This window comes from Pogoniulus pusillus, chromosome 7 (assembly GCF_015220805.1).
Source record: "Pogoniulus pusillus isolate bPogPus1 chromosome 7, bPogPus1.pri, whole genome shotgun sequence".
Lineage (NCBI taxonomy): Eukaryota > Metazoa > Chordata > Aves > Piciformes > Lybiidae > Pogoniulus > Pogoniulus pusillus.
Window position 1 is genome coordinate 38524731 of NC_087270.1, and position 19620 is coordinate 38544350.

At 50.9% G+C, this 19620-nt stretch overlaps 1 protein-coding gene across 5 annotated transcripts; it reads left to right on the plus strand.

Moving 5' to 3' along the window:
- Positions 1 to 1570: 1570 nt before the first annotated feature.
- On the plus strand, positions 1571 to 14775 carry LOC135177025 (serine/threonine-protein kinase 35-like). 5 transcript variants are annotated; one of them, XM_064146642.1, is made up of 5 exons: positions 1571 to 1627; positions 4086 to 4704; positions 6111 to 6327; positions 10461 to 10713; positions 14087 to 14775. In XM_064146642.1, exons 2-4 carry the CDS (start codon positions 4159 to 4161, stop codon positions 10700 to 10702), a joined length of 1005 nt encoding a protein of 334 aa, XP_064002712.1. In that variant the 5' UTR covers positions 1571 to 1627; positions 4086 to 4158; the 3' UTR covers positions 10703 to 10713; positions 14087 to 14775. The 5 variants fall into 5 exon arrangements, with proteins under 5 accessions (XP_064002712.1, XP_064002711.1, XP_064002715.1 ...); XM_064146641.1 differs by lacking the exon at positions 1571 to 1627 and adding an exon at positions 1641 to 1826; XM_064146645.1 differs by lacking the exon at positions 1571 to 1627 and adding an exon at positions 1714 to 1734.
- The last annotated feature ends 4845 nt before the right edge of the window (positions 14776 to 19620 follow it).

Sequence of the window (19620 nt, forward strand, 5' to 3'; positions counted from 1 at the left end):
TACGAGGAGAGGCTGAGGGAGCTGGGATTGGTTAGCCTGGAGAAGAGGAGGCTCAGGGGTGACCTTATTGCTGTCTGCAACTACCTGAGGGGAGGTTGTGGCCAGGAGAAGGTTGCTCTCTTCTCTCAGGTGGCCAGCACCAGAACGAGAGAACACAGCCTCAGGCTGTGCCAGGGGAGATTTAGACTGGAGGTGAGGAGAAAGTTCTTCCCTGAGAGAGTCATTGGACACTGGAATGGGCTGCCCGGGGAGGTGGTGGAGTCGCCGTCCCTGGAGCTGTTCAAGGCAGGATTGGACGTGGCACTTGGTGCCATGGTCTGGCCTTGAGCTCTGTGCTAAAGGGTTGGACTTGGTGATCTGTGAGGTCTCTTCCAACCCTGATGATACTGTGAGACTGTGATACCACCCTGGGGTTCTAGTCGGTAAAACTCCTAATGCAAGTGCAACCAGAATGGCTGCCCCAGATGTTTTCTAGCCAGAGGGCTCTAACAGCCCTTGTTTCTAGGAAGGAGATGGTTCCAGCTGTCTGTCTCTGGGCCTTCTTCCCAGCCTTGTCAGCGTTAAGGGCTTTTCTAGGTCCTTCTGGATAGATCCCATCCTTTGGGTGTGCTCACTGCCCCGCTCAGCTTGGCGTCATAGAATCATAGAATCAGAATCAACCAGGTTGGAAGAGACCTCCAAGATCATCCAGTCCAGCCTAGCACCCAGCCCTGGCCAAACAACCAGACCATGGCACTAAGTGCCTCAGCCAGGCTTTGCTTGAAGACCCCCAGGGACGGTGCCTCCACCACCTCCCTGGGCAGCCCATTCCAATGCCAATCACTCTCTCTGTGAAGAACTTCTTCCTAATATCCAGCCTATACCTACCCTGGCACAACTTGAGACTGTGTCCCCTTGTTCTATTGCTGGCTGCCTGGGAGAAGAGGCCACCCCCACCTGGCTACAATGCCCCTTCAGGTAGTCACCTATGGACTTGCTGAGGCTGCACTCGATCCCAACGACTTTGTCACCGATGAAGATACTGGACAGCAGTGGTCCCAGTGCCGAACCCTGAGGGACACCGCTGGTCACTGCTCTCCCTCTGGACATCGAGCCCTTGGCCACTACTCACTGAATATGACCATTTCCTCACCCAGTGAGCAGTGCATCCATCAAAGCCATTTCTCTCCCGTGTAGCCAGAAGGATGTTGTGTTGGACACAGCTCTGCAGACAGAGGACATCCAGAGCTCTTCCGTTGTCTCTCCTCCCAGAAAGCCGCAGGGTCGGTCAGGCAGCACCTGCCCCTGGAGCCCTGCTGCTGTCTGCAACTCCCTATTTGTTCCCAGCACGCTCCCTCACGCGTCGCATTTTGAGGAAGTTTGTCCTCGGCGGGCACCTGTCCTCCTGCCACAAAGCATTCTGGGGGTTGTAGTCGTCCCGCTCTGACAGCATCGCGCAGGCTCTTCGCTTCCCCTGCCCCGGCCGCTTGGGGCGGAGAAGGCGAAACGCTCGGCGATTGGTCCAGTGGCGGACCTGCCCCGCCTCCCTGCCTTGTGATTGGTTGCGCGAAGACTCCTTCCTGCCGGTTGGCCGGCTGCGGCTAGTAGGCGGGGCCAGGCGGCTGTGGCGGGAATTGCGGCGGTGCCGGTGAGGCCGGGCGGGAGCGGCGGCGGGCGTGAGCGGCAGGGTCACGGGCCCGGGAACGGCTGTAAGCGGCTGCCGTGAGCGGCAGGGTCACGGGCCCGGGAACGGCTGTAAGCGGCTGCCGTGAGCGGAAGGGTAACGGGCCCGGGAACGGCTGTAAGCGGCTGCCGTGAGCGGAAGGGTAACGGGCCCGGGAACGGCTGTAAGCGGCTGCCGTGAGCGGAGCGGCTACGGGCCCGGGAACGGCTGTAAGCGGCTGCCGTGAGCGGCAGGGCAACGGGCCCGGGAACGGCTGTAAGAGGCTGCCGTGAGCGGAAGGGTAACGGGCCCGGGAACGGCTGTAAGCGGCTGCGGTGAGCGGAAGGGTAACGGGCCCGGGAACGGCTGTAAGCGGCTGCGGTGAGTGGAAGGGTAACGGGCTCAGGAACCGCCGTAAGCGGCTGCCGTGAGCGGAAGGTTAACGGGCCCGGGAACGGCTGTAAGCGGCGGGGGTGAGTGGAGCGGCAACGGGCCCGGGAACGGCCGTAAGCGGCTGGGGTGAGCGGAGCGGCGACGGGTCAGGCCGGAGGGTCCGCGGATCGGGGGTGGTGGGGTCGAGGCCTGAGGTAGGGCAGCGATCTTAGAGCCAGGTGCTGGCAGAGCTGGGGCTCAGGAAAGGAGCTGAGGGGAAGAAGAGATTGGGGATGGGGATGGTTGGGGGGGGGCGCTGAGGAGAAGAAGGAGCTGCGGCTAAGGAAGAGACATAAACGGAACCCTAGAGTGGGGCCGGGTATGGGATGGCAAAGTAAAGGAGCCTCTAGGGAAGAAGAAGGGAGTAAGTGTGCCTCAGGGCATGTGGAAGTGGGCAGGAGGTGGGGAAGGGGGTCTGAAGTTGCCAAGGAGTTTTAGCTGAGGTGCTGGGAGGAGCTGGGCCCGATGGAGGTGGGAAGGTGCCCGCGGATGCGCGGGGAATGGACCGCGGGGAATGGACCGCGGAGATGGGTTTTGAGATGGGGCAGGCGTCTGGAGTGGGAAAGTCTTGGGCAAGAAGTGGGAAGAGCTGGGACTGAGGAAATGGTGAAAGAGGGCAGGATCTGAGGTGCGTAGCGCAGGAGACTAAACAGGGAAGGGGGATTAGGTGAGAAGTGGGGCAGGGTCGGGCCTGAGGGGATGGCAGGGGTGGGGAAGGGAGTAGGGACTTGGGTCTTCAGTGAGATGCTGTGAAGAGCTGGGCCTGAGGGGATTGGTGTAGGCAGAGATGGGGGAAGGGAGCTAGGGAAATGGGGAAAGAGTGTGGTTATACCACGAGGTGGGGTTGAGCTATGGTGGGAGTGGTTTTAGGGGGATGTCAGGGTTTGGATTTTGGTGGGGACTGCTTTGGAGAGGAGTGGGCGGGGGTGAGGGCTGGGAGAGGAATAGAATGGGAGAGGGTTGGGAAGACTAAGTGGAGAGGGTTGGGAAGACTAAGTGGAAAGGTGAAAGATTTGGGAAAGGAACACAGCTTTGGGATGGAGCTGGAGGAGGAACAGGGGGTTGAGGAGGAAGCTAGGGTGGGCTGGAAGGAGGGGAGATTAGACTAGGGGAGCTCCCCTTTTGGAAGGGAGGAGAATTTGAAGTGAAGTCTTTGAAGGCAGTGGCTGGTGGGGTAGAAAATAGGAGCAGGGTTAAGGGGATTGAGAAAGGAATAAGTGGAGCATGGAAGCAGAGAATGATTAATGTGTTATTCAGGACCAAAACCTTGGATAATGTTGAAGAGGGCTGGCACAGGGAGAAGTGAAATAAGAGGCTGAAAAGGGAGCAGAGAGATAGAGCTGGGGATGGAACTGACGTGGGGACCACGAGAATTGCAGCAGGAGCTTGTACTATGCAATGAAGTGAGGAAAGACCTGGAGTGGGGAGTGGGCTGGGAGTGGGATGAGGAGCTTTAGGTAGAGGGAAATGCAGTGTGAGGCTTGTGAAGAACTTAGAGGAGGCTGAGTATTGGGACATGGAGTGGGAGAGAATTGGTAGTGGAAGTGCAGGGACATGATGGGTAAAGTGAATTTCTGATAAGGGAAAGTGAGGGTGACAGATTTAGTGCCAAACTGGCACTTCTGGCTAACTTTTATTCCATTTAAAAGTCAATTCTGGTCAAAATAAGTTCAGCTGTTACCCAGGAGGTCTTGTCTTCCCTTTCCTGCCCTGCTTAGCAAACGTGTCTACAGAGTTCTTTTTCTTTCTCGCTGAACTTCATCTGCTGTAGCCAGATTGATGTCGCTTCCCAGGTGGTTATACCCCACTGTGCAGCCAGGATTGTACTTGATAATGTCTCAGAGTTACCATGGATATAGGCTTTCTCTTAAAGCCCTTTTTAGCTGTTGGTCCTCATGCCACTGCAACATAGACTGCTAAAATTGAGACCTGTTGGGAGTATTTGCAACCGATTGTTGATAAGATCCTTTGTTTGGGAGACTTTGAAGCTTTTTATCCCTTTCCCTTCCAGACTTTTGACTCCGGGTTGCCCTGAATTCAACTGTTGTCCTCTGATTTGTTGGTCAATGGGCTGAAAGGGGGGAATGGCCACAGAAGCCAAGTACAGCATCCTTCGAGAAGTGGGGCGAGGCAACTATGGGGTGGTTTACGAGGCCATTGTTAACCAAACTAGAAGTAAAGTAGCTGTGAAAAGGATGCACTGTAACGTGCCCGAAAACGTAGAGCTGGCTCTGCAAGAGTTCTGGGCCCTGCAGAGCATCCAGAGGCAACACGAGAACGTGATCCAGTTGGAGGAGTGTATCCTGCAGAACGGCCAAGCCTTCCAGCCCATCAGCCACCAGTGCAGAAAGTCCAACAGCCATTTGCTGCTGATCGAGACCTGCCTGAAGGGCCGGAGGTGCATGGCCCTGCAGTCAGCTTGCTTCCTCTACTTCGTGATGGAGTTCTGCGACGGAGGCAACATGAACGAGTACTTGCTGTCGCGCAGCCCCGACGCCCAGCTGAACAGCAGCTTCATGCGGCAGCTCAGCAGCGCCGTGGCCTTCCTGCACAGGAACCAGATCGTGCACAGAGACCTCAAATCTGACAATATCCTCATTTCTCATCACCGTGGAAGTCCCGTCGTAAAGGTGTGGAACTTTGCTTGCCTGGGGCAGTCCCTGGTATCAGTCTAGACTGGGGGATGAAGGGATGGAGAGCAGCTCTGCAGAGAAGGGCTTGAGGATGCTTCTGGGTGAAAAGCTGGCACTGTGCACTCTTATCATGGAAACCAGATGTGTCCTGGGCTGCACTCAAAGCAGTGAGGCTAGCCAGGTCAAGGGAGAGGATTCTGCTGTGCTGTACACCAGTAAGACCCCACCTGCAGTGCTGTATGCAGCTCTGAGGTCCTCAGCACAGGAGAGACATGGACCTCTTGGATCAGGTCCAGGGAGGGCCACTATGATTTGAGGGGGCTGGAACCCCTTGTGGTGTGAGAACAGGCTGAGAGTTGTGATTATTCAGCCTGGAGAGGAGGAGGCTTCAGGGAGACCTTGTGGCCTTTCAGTACTTAAAGGGGCCTGTAAGAAGGCTGGGAACAGACTTTTTAGCAGGACCTGTTGTGACAGGACCAGGGGTGAGGGTTTTAAGCTAAATGAGGGGAGATGCAAACTAGAAAGAAGGAAGAGGGTTTTTTTTGTGCTGAGGGGTGATGTTACACTGTCCAGACAGGTAATAGAAGCCCCATCCCTGGAACCATTCCAGATTAGGTTGGAGGGTGTTCTTAGCAGTCTGCTTTAGTTCAGGATGTCCCTGCTGACTGCAGGGGGGGTGGACTGGAAGACTTTTGAATGTCCTTTCCCACCCAAACCGTTCTGTGGTTCTATGCTGACAAATCATGTGCTTTTGGTAAGTCTTGTGATACTCGAGTGTGTCTGGAATATCTGATACCAGTTGTGAGCTTGTTTTTCAGGACTCTTGGAAGGAAGTGGAGGTCACAATGGTGTTTTTGTAATGCCCTTCATAACTTCTTATCCCATTGAGCCATTTGAGACTGTCAGACTGCTGTCAGATAATCAGAGACATCATGATCAGCCAAAGCTGAAGCAATATTTTCCTCTTCCCTTACACTTTGAGAACATGCTGCCCAGTTAGAACAGCTAAAGCTCCTCCAATATTGCTGCCTTGAGCAGATATTGATGCTCAGGGGAGATGGGGAATATCTTCCTGTTAGTGCCCTGACTGAGATAAAGACTGGTTAAGCTGCCTTTCTTCTAGTAGCTTGCAGCTCTCCAAAACTCTGGAGTTAAGAGGTAATCAGAGTGAACTCTGCAGAAAGACAGCACTGATGCCTCCTGTCATGCCCATCTTAGGAAAGGGAGCAAACAACAGCAAAGCTAGTGGGGGAATAGACAGCTAACAGGAAATCATCAGCTCTTTGTTTCACCACCCCCCAGGTGTCACTGCCATGGTGTGGTGGCTTTCAGAGCAGAATTTGCTGAGCTGCTTGTAAATGTGGTGTTGATGAAGAACTTCTTTTGCTTCTTGTGCGTTGCAGGTGGCAGATTTTGGCCTCAGCAAGGTGTGCCAGGGTAAAGGGAACGTAAATGAGCATTGTTTCTCCTCTGCATGTGGCTCCAACTTCTACATGGCTCCAGAAGTATGGGAATGTCACTACACTGCAAAGGCTGACATCTTCGCCCTTGGGGTCATCTTCTGGGCTATGGTTGAGAGGATTACCTTCCGAGACGGGGACACGGGGAAGGAATTGCTTGGTGAGGATCAGATCAGTGCTGTCCTGTTCTCAGTGGATGTACTGGATCTGTAGAGAGCACAGAATCCTAAATGGTGGGACTTGGAAGGTGTGAGTTGTGCCAGGGGAGGTCTAGGCTGGATGTTGTTAGGAAGTTGTTGTCAGAGAGAGTGATTGGCATTGGAATGGGCTGCCCAGGGAGGTGGTGGAGTCGCAGTTCCCGGAGGTGTTGAAGCAAAGCCTGGCTGGGTCACTTAGTGCCATGGTTTAGTTGATTGGCCAGGGCTGGGTGCTGGGTTGGACTGGATGATCTTGGAGGTCTCTTCCAACCTGGTTGATTCTGTGATCCCTGGAGATGATCTAGCCCAATCCCCTTGCTAAAGTTGGGTCACCCAAAGCAGATTGCACGGAATCACATCCAGGCAGGTTTGAAATCTCTCTAGAGAAGGAGCCTCCACAGGCTCTCAGGGCAGCCTGATCCAGTGCTCCATACCCTCCTAGGTAAGTTTTTCCTCATCTTCAGATGGAACTCCTGGGTTCAAGTTTATTTCCCTTTGACCCTTCCTCTGTTGCTGGGCACCATCGGAAGTAATCTGGCTCCATCCTCTTTACACCTGCCCTTTAGCAGAGCTGCTTTCTGGCAGGTCAGCCTCTAGCATGTACTGGTGCAAGGGGTTGTTCCTCCCTAGATCCATGACTCTCCATTTGCCCATGATGAATTTCATGATGTTCCATTCTACCCATCTCTGCAGCTCTCACTGAATGGCAGCACAGCCTGATGGGGTCTCAGCCACAACTCAGAGCGTGGCCCTCAGGGAGATGTTTAGTTACAAATGCTGAGGCATTTATGCTTTTGATATGGATTTTCCAGCAGATTGTAAGCACCTTGCAACTGAAAGAAACTCAGAGTTTGGGGTGTTTGGGCAAGTTTGGGGTTTTAATCAAATATCTCTCTCTTCAGCATGTGTTGCTCCTAATTTAGTTGCCTCTCAGGCATCATTTCCAGATCCTGAAGGCACATGACTAAGGCAGAGGGAATACTTTTTGTGGTTCCAAATAATTTTGCTTGGAAAATCATTGCCAGATTTTTTTTCAAAGACTCTGAGGGGATTTAAAGGTTAAGGTAGAGATCAATTCTGGCTTCTCTGCTGGCAGGCTTTCCTTAACCTAAGGCTCTTCAAAGATGGATTTGATCCTTACTGTTTCTAAGGAATTGAGAGGAATAATCCTTGTGGCTGTTGGTGAATGATCTGTCTTACAGCCACAGAGAATCTAGCTCAGAAACGTTTTTAATGCTCTTAGAACCAAAACCTTGCAGCAGCAGTTGGCTTTATGGGTTTCACCTGTACTCTTGACATGGCCTAACCAAGGGATGGGATGACTTGGAGCACTGAAAGAATGCTCCAAGAAGCCAAATAATGAACTGGGAAAGGACGTTTAGATAAACTCCCCTGCCGTGTGGCTGAGCTTCCTCACAGTTTAGATAGATGTGAGATCTTGCAGGGATGACTCGACTGATGGCTTCCTCTCTCCCTGCTCATATTCCCCCTCCACCTGCCTCCAACCCCCCTCTTGCTTGAAATGCTTTGTACAAAATGCTTTCAGAAGAGTATATTGTGGTGGAAAATCCATCTCCAGAGGAGAGAGTGCCAGTGGTGCACATTAGCATAATAATTGCAGACCTCTCCCAGGCTCTGAGATCATCCAGTACCTGCTTGCCTGGCTGTTAAACCTTTAAATTCTTTAAAGATCCATGGAGGATCTTTGAGATGCTCTTGTGCTTCCCCTTTTCATTTTATTTTAGCCTCCTAAGTAGGCTCAGTTCTAATTCTATTATTTATTTTGTTTTCAAATGCCAAACATTTGTCAGTGGTTTGGTTCCTGCCTACAGAAACAGGCAAATGGCTGCATCTGAGACCAGAGCACGACGAGGTTTCATTAAATCAGCTGCCAGCCAGCCCAAGATAAGGAGTTTGCTAGGCCAACCCTTTCTATGCACAGGCAGGTTGCTGCCTTTGAAGCACTTCTTCTTTGCTGGGTGCAGGGGCAGAGCAGCTCGAGTGAGCAGAGCTGGTTTTACTGTTGTGTTTTGGAAACTGGTTAATCATGGTCTTTAACCACCAGTGAAATGATTTAGAGTACTGGGAACAAATTTTGCACTGCCTGTCCTTAATCTTGCCAAGGAGAAGTTGGCCAAGGGTAAATGGTCTGTGCTGTCATTTGAATTGAAAATTGTTTGACTAACTGAGCAAATAATTGTGTGGTTTAACTCCTTCCAGTCACCTCGGCCAAGCACAGGTTTCTTGCCCTCCCTCCCCTCTTCTAGATCTTCCAAGTCAGTGAAACTGGGTGAAATAAAGGAAATTCATCTTGTGTGCATGAAGAGGAGTGCAGCCAGCAGGTCAAAGGAGGTTCTTCCTCCCGTCTACTCTGCCAAAGTGAGGCAACATCTGCAGTAATGGGTCCAGTTCTGGGCTCCTCAGTTCAAGAGGGCCAAGGAACTACTGGAGACAGTCCAGTGGAAGTTAAGAGGATGCTGAGGGGACTGGAGCTGCTGTCTGATAAGGAAAGTCAGAGATCTAGGGCTGTCTAGTCTGGAGAAGAGCAGACTGAGAGGAGATCTTCTCAGTGCTGATCAATAGGTAAAGGGCAGGTGTCCAGAAGATGAGGACAGACTCTTTTCAGTGGTGCCCAGTGACAGGACAAGTGGTAACAGGCACAAACTAGAACCAAGGAGGTTCCAGCTGAAGATAGAATCATAGAATCAACCAGGTTGGAAGAGACCTTCAGGATAATCCAGTCCAACCTATCACCTAGGAAAAACTTGCCTGTGAGGGTGCTGGAGCCTTGAACCAGGCTGCCCTGAGAGGTTGAGGAGTTGTCTTCTCTGGAGAGATTCCAAACCTGGCTGGGTGTGATCCTGTGCAGCCTGCTCTGGGTGACCTTGCTGTACTAGATGGGTTGGGCCAAATGATTCCCAGAGGTCCCTGCCAGCTCCCATCATTTATGGCTCTGTGTGGTTCAGCAGCCCACTTCATCTGTAGCTGTTGCATCTAACTGCTCTACAGGCACACTCTGCTTGAACCTGCTCCCTCTGTTCTGTGCAGGGTTACATGCTCAGGCTTGTGCATATCTTGATTACTGCTTGAAAGTAAAAGCCTCTTAAGATAATGACCTGTGCCAGTATTTGCCTTGGTGGTTGCCACTTAAGAAGTGATCTTTGCAGTCACCTTTCAGATTTTTTTTTGCTCACATTGCCTACCTGCATTGCTACTGCATCTGGTTCTGGAGCCCCCATTACAAGAAGGATATGGATGTGCTGGAGCATGTCCAGAGAAGGGCCACTGGGATGCTCAGAGGGCTACAGCACCTCTGCTATGAGGACAGACTGAAAGAGTTGGGGCAGTTCAGTCTGCAGGAGAGGAGGCTCCCAGGTAACCTTCTTGTGGCCTTTCAGTATCTGAAGGGGGCCTACAAAAAGGCTGGGGAGGGACTTTTGAGGCTGTGAGGGAGTGACAGGACTGGGGGGAATGGAGCAAAGCTGGAGGTGGGTAGGTTCAGGCTGGATGTGAGGAGGAAGTTGTTGAGCTGAGACTAGTGAGACCCTGTGATGGGTTGCCCAGGGAGGTGGTTGAGGCTCCATCCCTGGAGGTGTTTAAGGCCAGGCTGGATGGGGCTGTGTGCAGCCTACTCTAGGGTAGGGAGTCCCTGACCATGGCAGGGGGATTGGCACTAGATGATCCTTGTGGTCCCTACCTGAAGGGACATTGTAGCCAGGTGGGGGTTGGTCTCTTCTCCCAGGCAACCACAGTAGAACAAGGGGACACAGTCTCAAGTTGTGCCAGGGAAAGTACAGGCTGGATGTTAGGAAGAAGTTCTTCACAGAGAGAGTGATTGGCATTGGAATGGGCTGCCCAGGGAGGTGGTGGAGTTGCTGTCCTTGGAGGTGTTGAAGCCTGGATGAGGCACTTAGTGCCATGGTCTGGTTGACTGGCTAGGGCTGGATGCTAGGTTGGACTGGATGATCTTGGAGGTCTCTTCCAACCTGGTTGATTCTATGATTCTATGATTCCAACCTGACTGTCTGATTCTACACCTGTGCCACTCTGTGTAGCCTTTGCCTGTATAACCTGTCTCTTCCTGCTTCCTTTTCAGGAACTTACATCCGCCAAGGCAAGCAGTTTATTCCCCTGGGAGAAGCACTGCTGGAGAACCCCACCATGAAGTTACAGATTCCTCTGAAGAACAAGGCTTCCATGTCACCTGGTCTCTGCAAGCTGCTGCATGATATGCTGGCTTTTAACCCCAAGGAAAGGTTGGATGCCTTCCAGCTGGAGGACCGCATCAGGCACATCTCCTACGGCCGAAAACGTCAGCGCTCTGTCTCGGAGAGGTGAAGGACATCCAGGTTAGTGTCTCTGCCAGTCTTCCCCCCTCTTTAGGCTGAGCTTACAGGGGATCTTCTGGCCCTTGAAATCAAACGTGACCTGTAGCAGCAGTGAAAATGCAGCAATAGAAAGATGCAGGCAAACTAGAAAAGGTTTCAGTGAAGGTTTGGGACAAGGAATTTGAAGGACTTCTACCAAAGAGACTTAGATCTCCTTCGTGGTGTTAGTTCAGGGAATTGGCTGTGCTGCCTGTATCTGAGAGCCAGTCCTTTACCTTAAAGCTTGTCACTTACTTTCCATAAATGAGGGCAGATTTCCTGCCTTTCACTCCAGCATTTGTTACCTTTGCAATGTATTTGCTCAGCAAATAAAAGCTGAAGTGAGCTAAGTTACTGTATATTTGTAGGTGTGTATCTTAGTTGTAGGTTTCAGGTACAGTAGTTGCTGTCAGATTAAAGCCAGGTTTGTTTTTCGCTTACTCTCTGAGCATTAACAGTCTTTTGGTCAGAACTGGGTGCTCATCTTATAGATGAGATGATCTGATGTTCTGAGCTCTTTCATGCCTTGGAAAAGGCATTGCTAGGAAGTCAGGTGGAGTCCTGCAGTGAGAGCCCTGGTTTTGTGTGCCCACGTGGGAAAAAACCCAGTTGCACCTCATCCTTGTGACTTCTTGGTGGTGTCTTGATGGGAGTTTGAATGTCCCCTAGGAAATTCAGGATGGTCTGTCTGATTCCCTGTTTTTCAGCAGAGCAGTTAAAATACAGAAGGGAGTTTCCAGGGAGTTTCAAGTCCTGTCTGCTGTCATGAGCTTCATATCCTAGAATTTATTTATAGAAATAAAGGGTTTTGTGTCTGCCACTGTCACTGAAACTGAGCATCTGGCTGTCTTTACAGCTAAGGATATTGTCCTTTGCAACCTAAGTGCAGTTCTGACAGGTTTCACATTCATGATCTTATGACAGAACTTGTCCTTCAGCTTAATCTTCTTCTCCTTACTGGGTGTTTGTCCATTCTGAACTCTTTTACAGACAAAAAGCACAGGAGTGTTCCTTCCTGTCCATACTCAGTTGGTTGGCTCCTCCATCACAAGTAATTTCTTCACTAGACCAGAATCCTTAGGTCCTTCTAAAGCATTTACTCTCTAGGCTGGAAATACTTCTGATGTATTCCAGGATTGCATCTCTCTCATTTCATATCTATATCACTTAATCCTCTCCTAATTACCTTGTGTCCTGAAGCCCTTTTTGACTTGATTTGCTTCAAATCAATAACCTTCTGGGTTAGAGCAGTTACTTTTGTTCACAGGCATATGACCTTAATGTTTTCTATTACTGAGTTTCATCCCTTGACAGAAGAAGCAGTGATTGACCCTGAATATTTCCTCATCCTTTTTTACAACCTTAATGCCTCCAGCTTTGTGTCATTGGCACACTTCTAATTGTGCCAAGGCTGTTAGTGAAAACATTATTTAAACAAGCCTGTTGCCAGTGCCAATCTTGATAAAACTCTACTCTAGGCTCTTCATTTCCAAATTACCCAATTCAGTTTTCCCCCTGGGACAGGTTTTAACTGCCTTACATCTTCCTTTTTACTAATCTCAGTCTTCTCCTGTCTTGTCTTGTGTGGTACTGCATCAGATTCTTTTGTGCAATCTCAGGGGTTAAGACTAACCTTTCTTTTTATCTAAAATCAAATTTAGCATTGAAGAGTGCTTCATTGTCTGGTAAGGACCCACAGTTCTGGGGACTCTCACCCACAGTTCTGGGGACTCTCACCCACAGTTCTGGGGACTCTCACCCACAGTTCTGGGGACTCTCACCCACAGTTCTGGGGACTCTCACCCAAAACAGGAGGCCTGATGTACTCTTATAGCAGCAGTACCACTAGCTGGCAGGCCAGCCCTGAAGTGGTTAGCCTGCTGTAGAGGAATTTGTAAGGATACAGAGGGGGGAAAAAAAGCCTCCAGCAGTAACCCTGCTGTTGACTTTCCTTTTTCACCAAGAAACCAGAGTGGGCAGTAGGACTACAGACGAGATCCAGAAGAGCAACCCCAGCACAGCCAAGGTGTATCCCTGAAAACAGTTTGCCTCACTCCTCTTCATTGATTTTCTTTCTCTGTTCAGCAGGAAGCTAGTGGAACACCTCTTGTAGCTGCTTTTGGCATGCCACCAGAGTTGATGACTTGTGGCACAGTGCTCCATGCCACGAGATGCTACCCTGTTGACTGCTGTATTAGCATAGGCTGAAAGGAGACCGACTCACCTTCCTAAACTGGAGCTGGCTTAAACACCAGTTGATAGCTGAAAGGAGACCGACTCACCTTCCTAAACTGGAGCTGGCTTAAACACCAGTTGATAGCTGAAAGGAGACCGACTCACCTTCCTAAACTGGAGCTGGCTTAAACACCAGTTGATAGCTGAAAGGAGACCGACTCACCTTCCTAAACTGGAGCTGGCTTAAACACCAGTTGATAGTTGCTGCAGTCCAGAAAGCACTCTGATCTCATAGCCAGCATTCCTCATCTTAAATCAGGAGCAACACAGGAGCTGAGAAGGGTTTCTGCAGTGCTAAATCTAGGTGCTTCAGAATAAATTTGAATCAAACAAGAGACACTTCTGTTTCCATAATGCTTTGTCATCACAGGGAAATGAACTCTATGATGTAGGGCAGCCAAACATCAAAACTCCTTGGAACAGTGTGAAAAATGTCTGTTTTCCTGTCTCATCTATACTATTTCATGAATTGAAATAAAAAGAAATCCTTAAATACTGCTCAGGACAGAAGAGTCTGGCCCCACCCTCCTGAGCCCTGCCCTTAGCTACTGATCAGCATTGAGAAGATCCCCTCTCAAGTGCTCTTCTCCAGGCTAAACAGCCCCAGGTTTCTCAGCCTTTTCTCCTCACTGAGATGCTTCAGTCCCCTCAGCACCTTTGTAGCCTCCCCTGGACTCTCCAGTAGTTCCCTGTCTCTCTTGAACTGGGGAGCCTGGAACTGGATCAAGTACTGCAGAATTGGCTTCCCTAAGGGCAGAGTGGAACGGGAGGAGAAGCTCTCTTGACCTGCTGGCCACACTCCAGGAGACCAGTGGCCTTCTTGGCCATGAGGGCACATTGCTGCCTCATAGGGAACTTGTGTCCACCAGCACTCCCAGGTCCTTCTCTGCAGAGCTGCTGGTGCAGGCAGTTAGGTGCAGAACCCTACCCTTGCCCTTGCTAATCTTAATGTGGTTCTTAACTGGGCTTTTGCCTGAGGAAGGTCTGGTTAGGTACCTGCCTCATGCTCTTCCCCGAGCATGTGTAGGTCATGGGTGGCCCCAAAGCACAGCAGTGGGTCAGGGGAACTTTGATATGGACCAGTGCTCTTGCCAAGAACTTTGGTGCTCTTCTTTTGCAGGTATCCTGTCCCACAGTGATCTGGAGGCCTCAGAGGAGACACACAACTCTGCCTTCCTTTGGAACAAGCAGAGGCTGATCAGAAGACAGTTGCCAGCTTCCAGTTTTTACCCAACAGTTCTATTTAAATGAACAATAACTTTTATTTATTTGTACAGTAATTCTAAGGGGAGAACTACAGAAACTCTATTTTTATGCAAACCTTCAATGTTTTTATTAATATTATTTTATACAGCAAACAGCAGAGGTGAAAGCTTGGTTGAGGTCACCTTGTCTTGTCTGTCCACTGTCACTCAGTTGTAGAGGACTTTGAACTTACTCTCTTTAAAGAGCCTTTTCTTGCTGTCCTTTGCCCCTTTGAAGAATGGCAAAGAACCATGCCTAAGCCATCTGGAGATGAGCCTCTCTGCCCCACTGCTTGTGGACTGCCTCTCCTGGCTGCTCCCTGATCACACCAGAAGCTGTCTTTAGGAGGTTTATTTCTGGAGGTGGTGGTGTAATTCTCTCTACGTGGCTTGGGCCGTGTGAGTGAGCGATGTCTGCTGAATGAGCTGGCAAGAACCTTCAGTGTCTATTCTGAAAAGTTTGAGCAGAAGCAAACAAAAGTCTCTTCTTGGCAGTGGCTCTTTGAATATTCTTGCTTAGATTAACTAAAATGCCTTCTTAAAATAAATAAAGGAATGTTAAAGATGCCAGCTCTTGATTAGAACGTATGCGTCACTAACACTTAAAAGCAGTTTGAGGAATCATGCTTCCTGCTGTGTTAGCTGCTTGTGCCAGCTGCTCCTACGAGGGAAATGAAAAGGCCTGAACTGGAATCTTGGCAGGTAAATGGGGAGTCTAATTTGTGCCCTGTTTGAGAAGCACTTTAGTGTGTCTGTAAACTGCTGCCGAGCCTCGCCTTGCTCAAGCGAGCTCCTGGCAAAGGTTCCTCCTGCGCTCTTCCATGGTGCAGAGATGAAATTGTCCTTCAGGGACAGCTTCCTTAGAGAGGAAAGGAACAAACTGCCAACAGGTAATGCAGTCAGCCCTTCTCTGCCACCTACACCAGGCAGAGGACAGAAATGTTAGATTTGTTAGAGATAATCAGATGTTTCTTCCCTCTGTCCCACTCCACTGAGACTGGCTGCAACACAGGTGTTGAAGCCAAGCCTGGCTGGGGCACTTAGTGCCATGGTCTGGTTGATTGGCCAGGGCTGGGTGCTAGGTTGGACTGGCTGAGCTTGGAGGTCTCTTCCAACCTGGTAGATTCTATGAAGGCACTGTGTGGTCAGCAGCTAAGTGCCTGGAGAGGATCTTCCTGCCATGAGGCTCTGCTGGCTTTCCCTGGGGAAGTGTTAACATTTCCTCACCAGCTTCTCCAGGCTGTAAAAAGTTTGTTCTCTACAAACAAGCACTGATTGACCTCTGTCCCCACCACAAATGGTCTACCTAGTAGGAGTGTCCCTGTCGAGAAGATGCAATAATTAATTCAAATTAACCTAAACCTGACTTCCAAATGTGGAGACTCCCCAGTCCAGCAGCACTGCTCTGTGTGTCTGCAGCAGTCACAGACATGGCTGCTTTGCAGCTCATTCAGTTCTTCACACTTCTGTACAGACTGGAAATGGGGGCTGGGGCTTGTGTTATTAAGAGCTGCAGTCACTCTTCTGGAGAGCACTTCTGTCTTCTGGCAGGAGACAGCTCTGCACCTGCAGTACAGCCTGGGCTGACCTAAATCTAGTTGCTGCTTTGATTTCAGACTTGTAGTAGTCACCTTCATTTCAAACTCCTCCAGTTCCAGGCTGTCATGCTTTCTACTCTGGGTTTTCCTTTCTGCAGCCTTGAGTGATCAATACTCTGCTTTGCTTGTAAACCTTCCTCCTTCTCTTCCTAATGCTCTAGCTGCTGCTGCTGGATTGCTTTCTACCTGTCCTCAGAGCATGCTGGTGGCCTTGCAGGGCTGGTTTTGGTGGAGACCAGGTCCCTTTTTGCTGGAGCATGAGGCAGTTTGCACACCTTTGCAGCATGGAAGAAAACTAAGGCACTGTCTCTTGCCTGACTTTCTTCCTTGTTTTTGCCATGTGGGGTGAGTATCCTCCCAGCTGCTGGGTATTTTTAGCTGGTCTGCACAATGTTTTAATCTCTTGAAACTCTCTGTTTTATAGATTAATTAGAATCATAGAATCAACCAGGTTGGAAGAGACCTCCAAGCTCAGCCAGTCCAACCTAGCACCCAGCCCTATCCAATCAACCAGACCATGGCACTAAGTGCCTCATCCAGGCTTTTCTTGAAGACCACCAGGGACGGTGCCTCCACCACCTCCCTGGGCAGCCCATTCCAATGCCAATCACTCTCTCTGACAAGGGAAGAACTTCCTCCTAACATCCAGCCTAGACCTGCCCTGGCACAACTTGAGACTGTGTCCCCTTGTTATGTTGCTGCTTGCCTGGGAGAAGAGGCCACCCCCCACCTGGCTACAATGTCCCTTCAGGTAGTTGTAGACAGTAATAAGATCATCCCTGAGCCTCCTCTTCTGCAGGCTGCACACCCCCAGCTCCCTCAGCCTCTCCTCACAGGGCTCTGCTCCAGGCCCCTCCCCAGCCTTGCTGCCCTTCTCTGGACACCTTCCAGCACCTCAACATCTCTCTTGAATTGAGGAGCCCAGAACTGGACACAGCACTCAAGGTGTGGCCTGACCAGTGCCGAGTACAGGGGCAGAATACCCTCCCTTGTCCTACTGGCCACACTGCTCCTGATGCAGGCCAGGATGCCATTGGCTCTCTTGGCCACCTGGGCACACTGCTGGCTCATCTTCAACCTACTATCTATCAGCACCCCCAGGTCCCTTTCCTCCTGGCTGCTCTCCAGCCACTCTGTCCCCAGCCTGTAGTGCTGCTTGGGGTTGTTGTGGCCAAAGTGCAGAACCCTGCACTTGGCCTTGTTAAATCTCATCCCACTGGCCTCTGCCCACCCATCCAGCCTGGCCAGGTCCCTCTGCAGGGCTCTCCTACCTTCCAACAGATCAACACCTGCTCCTAGCTTGGTGTCATCTGCAAACTTACTGATGCTGGACTCAATGCCCTCGTCCAGATCATCAATAAAGATGTTGAACAGGACTGGGCCCAGTACTGATCCCTGGGGAACACCACTGGTGCCAGCTGCCAACTGGATGTGGCACCATTCACCACCACTCTCTGGGCTCTGCCTTCCAGCCAGTTCTTGATCCAGCACAGAGTGAATCTGTCCAAACCATGAGCTGCCAGCTTGGCTGGGAGCTTCTTGTGGCAGACAGTGTCAAAGGCTTTGCTGAAGTCCAAGTAGACTACATCCACAGCCTGCCCCACATTCACCAGGCAGGAACCTGATCATAAAAGGAGATCAGGTTGGTGAGGCAGGACCTGCCCTTCCTAAACCCATGCTGGCTGGGCCTGATCCCTTGGCTATCCTGTAGCTGCTTTGTGATGGCACCCAAGATGACCTGTTCCATGCCCTTGCCTGGCACTGAGGTCAGGCTCACAGGTCTGTAGTTCTCTGGCTCCTCCTCAATGGAATGGGAGAGTGCATGAATCCATGAGGTTCTGCTTCAAAAGCTATGTGCAGCTTCTCAAAACAAACTTAGGGAAGACCAAAAAAGGAAAATACAATGAGGCTTGTCAAAGACCTGCAGTTTGGGAAAGGGGGAGGGGAAATTTGTTAAGTTGTGTATGTTATGGAGAAAATGAACTCTGCTCTGCTGCCTGGATGCTCCCCTCTGGTGTTCTGACAGCTGAGGGCATTCCACGCAGGAAAAGATGGAATTGCTAAAGCCCCTGGTGATGGCAGAGGTGTCAGAGGGTTTAAATTGCATCTGCTTGTGGGAGATAAATCTGGAAGTGGTTACTGAACAGGGCTCTAGAGTCACCTCTGATTCAGAGAGCTCCTAAGCTGCTGCTGGAGCTGCTCGCTCTGGTGCTCTGTTTGCAGATGGTTTTCCTTCCAGCTCCTGGAGGAGGTGGCAATGCTGCTGCTTCTCCACCTTTCTCACCTGCACCCTGCTGTGCATCACAGCAGTTATGGAATGGGAAGGATCCTTGGAAGGTCATCGAGGCCACCTGCCCTGCAGTCAGCCTGGACATCTTCAACTAGAGCAGGGTGCTCAGAGCTCTGTCCCACCTGACCTGGCATGGTTCTGGGGTGAAGCATCTACAGCCTTTAGGCAATGTAAGGCAGTGTCTCACCACTACCAGCATACAAGAACTCTTCCTCCTCTCCAGCCTGAGTCTCCTCTCTTTTAGCTTAAAACCACCACCCCCTGGGCCTGTCACAACAAGCTCTGGTAAAAAGTCTGTCCACATCTTTTCTTCCTGGCCCCTTTAAGAACTGAAAGATCACACTAAGGTCTCCCTGGCATCTTCTCCAAGCCGAACAACCTCATCTTTCTCATCCTGCCCTCACAGCAGAGAGCTTCCAGCCCCCTCAGATCACTGGTGTGGCCCCCTCTGGATCCATTCCTGTGCTGTGAGCTCCAGAGCTGGACAGAGCACTGCAGGTGAGGTCCTGTAAAGTAGTTAGGGCTTGGTGGCAGCCACTGCTTTGGTGACTGGAGGAGGATGTTTGCTGGTGAAAGCTGCTCACGTGGCCTCACATTTAAGGGAGAGCCTGGTGTGAAGTGCATCACAGAGTGCCAGGCTCACGGGTAGGTGCTTCAGGCTCAGCACCTGGCATCTGGAGCTTCCACACTTGATTCCTCCCTAGGTCAGAGCACAGGTGGTGGCAACTATGGATTGTTGTGCTGCCACGCTGCAACAGACATCATCCCTGAAGGGAAAGGAAGAGAGAGGAGCATGGATCTGCATTCAGCTTGGTGCTTCAAGAGACAGTGAAGGTGAAGCTTTGTTCTGCTTTGACAGGGAAAACCGTGCAAGTTCTCCATACTTCTCCTGGAGAAGAGGAGGCTCAGGGGTGATCTTATTACTGTCTACAACTACTGAAGGGGCATTGTAGCCAGGTGGGGGGTGGCCTCTTCTGCCAGGCAACCAGCAATAGAACAAGGGGACACAGTCTCAAGTTGTGCCAGGGTAGGTCTAGGCTGGATGTTAGGAAGAAGTTCTTCACAGAGAGAGTGATTGGCATTGGAATGGGCTGCCCAGGGAGGTGGTGGAGGCACCATCCCTGGGGGTCTTCAATAAAAGCCTGGCTGAGGCACTTAGTGCCATGGTCTGGTTGATTGGTTAGGGCTGGGTGCTAGGTTGGACTGGCTGAGCTTGGAGGTCTCTTCCAACCTGGCTGATTCTATGATTCTGTGATTCCTGTCCCTGCACTGAGCCTCAGGCTCAGCAGAGCAGTTTGTTAGTGGCCTCTCCACATGCTGCAGTTGTCCATCAAGGCCAGCAGTTGAACTGATTGCTTCGGATTCAGGATGCTGCAGAGCACTTAATGCTTGCTTTTTTTTTCAGTGGGACAAACAAAATCCCTGAGGGAGCTGCACAGCAGCTGAGGGCTGAACTCTTTTGGGGCAGAGTTAAATCCACCCTCCCCTCCCCAGCCACGATCAGGTTAGTCAAAACCTTTCT

What these genes read in the sequence shown, in the direction of transcription:
- LOC135177025 (XM_064146642.1), top strand. Translation starts at nt 4,159, where the DNA reads ATGGCCACAGAAGCCAAGTACAGCATCCTTCGAGAAGTGGGGCGAGGC. An exon ending in GTGGAAGTCCCGTCGTAAAG is followed by an intron (nt 4,705 to 6,110) that starts GTGTGGAACTTT and finishes TGTGCGTTGCAG; the next exon opens with GTGGCAGATTTTGGCCTCAG. An exon ending in CACGGGGAAGGAATTGCTTG is followed by an intron (nt 6,328 to 10,460) that starts GTGAGGATCAGA and finishes CTTCCTTTTCAG; the next exon opens with GAACTTACATCCGCCAAGGC.